The 2,851-nt window shown below is 59.3% G+C and overlaps 2 protein-coding genes across 2 annotated transcripts; one reads left to right on the top strand and one right to left on the bottom strand.

Annotated features, from left to right (window-relative positions):
- Positions 1–3: 3 nt before the first annotated feature.
- LOC113941978 (mas-related G-protein coupled receptor member H-like) lies at positions 4–471 on the top strand. The gene has a single exon (XM_027633113.1). The coding sequence runs from the start codon at positions 4–6 to the stop codon at positions 469–471; it is 468 nt and encodes a 155-aa protein (XP_027488914.1).
- Positions 472–2,028: 1,557 nt separating this feature from the next.
- On the bottom strand, positions 2,029–2,848 carry LOC113941977 (mas-related G-protein coupled receptor member H-like). Its single transcript, XM_027633112.1, has one exon. It carries the CDS (start codon positions 2,846–2,848, stop codon positions 2,345–2,347), a length of 504 nt encoding a protein of 167 aa, XP_027488913.1. The 3' UTR covers positions 2,029–2,344.
- Positions 2,849–2,851: the final 3 nt, after the last annotated feature.

Genomic DNA, 2,851 nt, shown 5'->3' with positions numbered 1-2,851 from the left:
GTGATGTGTGCCCTGCTCTGGGTCCTCTCTGTCGCTGTCATTGCCACAGTGACTTCCCTATGCCTGTCACACAAGGATGAGCTTTGCCAGATGTCTCTTGTCTCCATGTTTGTCCTCAACTTCCTCATCTTTGCCCCATTCATGGTCATCTCCAACGTGATCCTCTTCATTAAGGTCCACTGTGGCTCCAAGAGACGTCAACCTAAGAGGCTCTACATCGTTATCTTCCTCACTGTCATCTTCTTCCTCATCTTTGGGGTTCCTCTCAGCCTCTTGCATTTCCTGCAGCAGCTCAGCTACTCCTTTGTGTCCTCCCAGGTTGCTTTCCTGCTTGCCTGCATCAACAGCAGCACCAACCCCTTCATTTACTTCCTGGTAGGGAGCTGCTGGAGGCGCTGTTCCCTGGTGTCCCTCCAGGTCGCCTTCCGGAGGGTCTTTGAGGAGACGGCGATCACCACGGTCTCCAGCTAAGAGGCCACTTGCGGTCCCGCTGGCAGTGCTGCCCACCCAGGCTTCACGCTCAGCTGCCCACCCTTGCTCCCAGCCACGCCCCTGCAGGTCATCTCCGCGCAGCTGTGTGTTGGGATGGATCCCTTATCCCATCCCCACTCCGTGCTGATCCATGTTGTGTCCGTCCCCATCTCATCCTCAACCCCATCCCTGTCCCATCCCATCCTGTCCCGCTGCGCCCCGCAGGACTCCCGGCCGGCGGCCGCTCCCCGGCTCCGAGCTCGGCCCGTCGGGCTCTGCTGCCCTCCAGCGAGGGGAGACGGCACGGGCGGCATCCACACACCTGCGACACCCTGCAGACCCCCTCCGACACCCTCCTGACACCCTCAGACACCCTCTGACAAGCACTAGACACCTTCCAACACCGTCGTGGCACACTCCAGACCCCCTCCTGGCACCCTCCAGACCCTCTCCCGACACCTTCCAGACCCTCTCCCGACATCTTCCAGACCCCCTCCGACACCGCTCAAACCACCACGACAGCCTCCAGGCGCCTTCCTGACACCGTCCAGACCTCCCCAAGACCCTCCAAACCCCCCCTCCCGGGGTCGCCTTTCCCCCAGACGGTGCCCGACAGCCCCACTCCTGCCCCGCTGACCCGGGACCCCCGGGAGTGCCTCCGCTCCTCCCAGCCCGTTCCGCTCTTCCGCCCCAATAAACGCCGCTGGCTCTATCCCGCCACCGCCTCTTGTTCCTTTCCCAGGGAAGTTTCGGGGGGGACGGGGGACTGGACAGCAGGGCTGAAGCTCCGAGTGTGTGGGGAGTCTCCCAGAGAAACAGCCCCCCGAAACCTTTCGGAGCGTCCTGGGGCCAGCAGCCCCATGGGGAGGGACTGGAGCGTCGGGAGTGAGGATGGAGTTGGGGGAGGACTGCATGAGGGGGCAGGGCATGGTGGGATTGGCTTGGGGGAGTGGCGTGGGGGGTTGGTATGGGGGCTGTGGGGGCTCTTGGGAAGGTGTGGGACGTAATGGGAAGGTGTGGGATGTGGTGGGGCTGGAGGGAAAGATGTGCTGGGAAGGTGTGGGTTTGTGCGGGGCTGGCGACCTCGGCAAAGCCACAGGGGAGGTGGGTAATGCCCCGTGGAGCCCATGGTGACAAACACACTGTCACTCTGATCCTGGAAGGGGGTAGCTGGCCTGGGGACCGCGAACTCCCCCTCCCTTTGCCGCTGCACCATCCGAGTCTGCTGAAGGAGAAGCTGAAGACAGGGTAGAGGGGGAGAATTTCCGAAGGAAAAGAGTCCTTTACACTTACACCTGGTTCACAAAATTAAAAATAAAAGATATTTGGGGAGATCTTTGCTGTGACGCTCACAGAGCAGCCAAGGAGGGGAACATGGGACTCCTGGGCCATCCTGTCCATACCGGCTGTGCCCGTGCAGTCCCAGCTGTGGGCTGTGGGGATCATTTGTGCTCCAGGGAGCACAAGCCATGAGTATGTCCCCTCCGTCCATGTGTGTGTCCCCTCCCTCTACCCACATTCCAGGTTGGCAGTAGGAGCCAGAGGAAAGTGGCAAGCTCAGGGTTCACGAAGCTGTTTATTGATATCAGACCACAGTGGGATGCAGGAATCACGTACCAGGGGGATTTTTGGGATCACAGCCCTGTGGGGCATGATTCCTTTGGGGGAATAGCATTCTAGGACCTAGGAGGGAGGAGAAAGCCGTGCTCCAACATGCTCCCTGCAGAGCATCCCTCCCACACTGCCCTTGGCAATGCATCTGCTCCCCTTTCTGGAGGGATTACACTGCGGAAGGGTGACACTGGAGGAAATACTGTGGATATTTATTAATCTGGTGACTCAGAGAAACCCTCAGCCACCGTCCCAGGGTCCTTCAACAGGCTGGGACCACCGTGTCCATGATGGCACCATTGCTGCAGGCAGTGTTCTCTTCTGTCTCCTCAAAGACCCTCCGGAAGGAGACCCGGAGGGACACCAGGGAACAGCGCTTCCAGCAGCTCCCCATCAAGAAGTAAGTGAGGGGTTTGATGCTGCTGTGGATGCAGGCAAGCAGGAAAACAACCTGGGAGGACACGACAGTGTAGCTGAGCTGCTGCAGGAAATTCAAGAGGCTGAAGGGAAAAGCGAAGATGAGGAAGAAGATGACAGTGAGGAAGATAACGATGTGGAGCCTCCTGGGTTGCTGCTGCTGGGAGCTACAGTTGACCTTAATGAAGAGGACTGTGCTGGAAATGACCATGGGCGGAGCAAAGAGGAGGAGGTTGAGGATGTACATGGAGATGAGAGACATCTGGCAGGGCTCGTGCTCATCCAAGAGGCACAGGGAAGTCACCGTGGCAATGACAGCGACAGAGAGGACCCAGAGCAGGGCACACATCAC

Source organism: Corapipo altera, unplaced genomic scaffold (genome assembly GCF_003945725.1).
Source record: "Corapipo altera isolate COAL_440 unplaced genomic scaffold, ASM394572v1 56016, whole genome shotgun sequence".
Classification (NCBI taxonomy): domain Eukaryota; kingdom Metazoa; phylum Chordata; class Aves; order Passeriformes; family Pipridae; genus Corapipo; species Corapipo altera.
Note: the sequence above shows the minus strand (reverse complement) of the source record. Positions and strands in the feature narration are given on the sequence as shown.

What these genes read in the sequence shown, in the direction of transcription:
- LOC113941977 (XM_027633112.1), bottom strand. Translation starts at nt 2,848, where the DNA reads ATGTGTGCCCTGCTCTGGGTCCTCTCTGTCGCTGTCATTGCCACGGTG.
- LOC113941978 (XM_027633113.1), top strand. Translation starts at nt 4, where the DNA reads ATGTGTGCCCTGCTCTGGGTCCTCTCTGTCGCTGTCATTGCCACAGTG.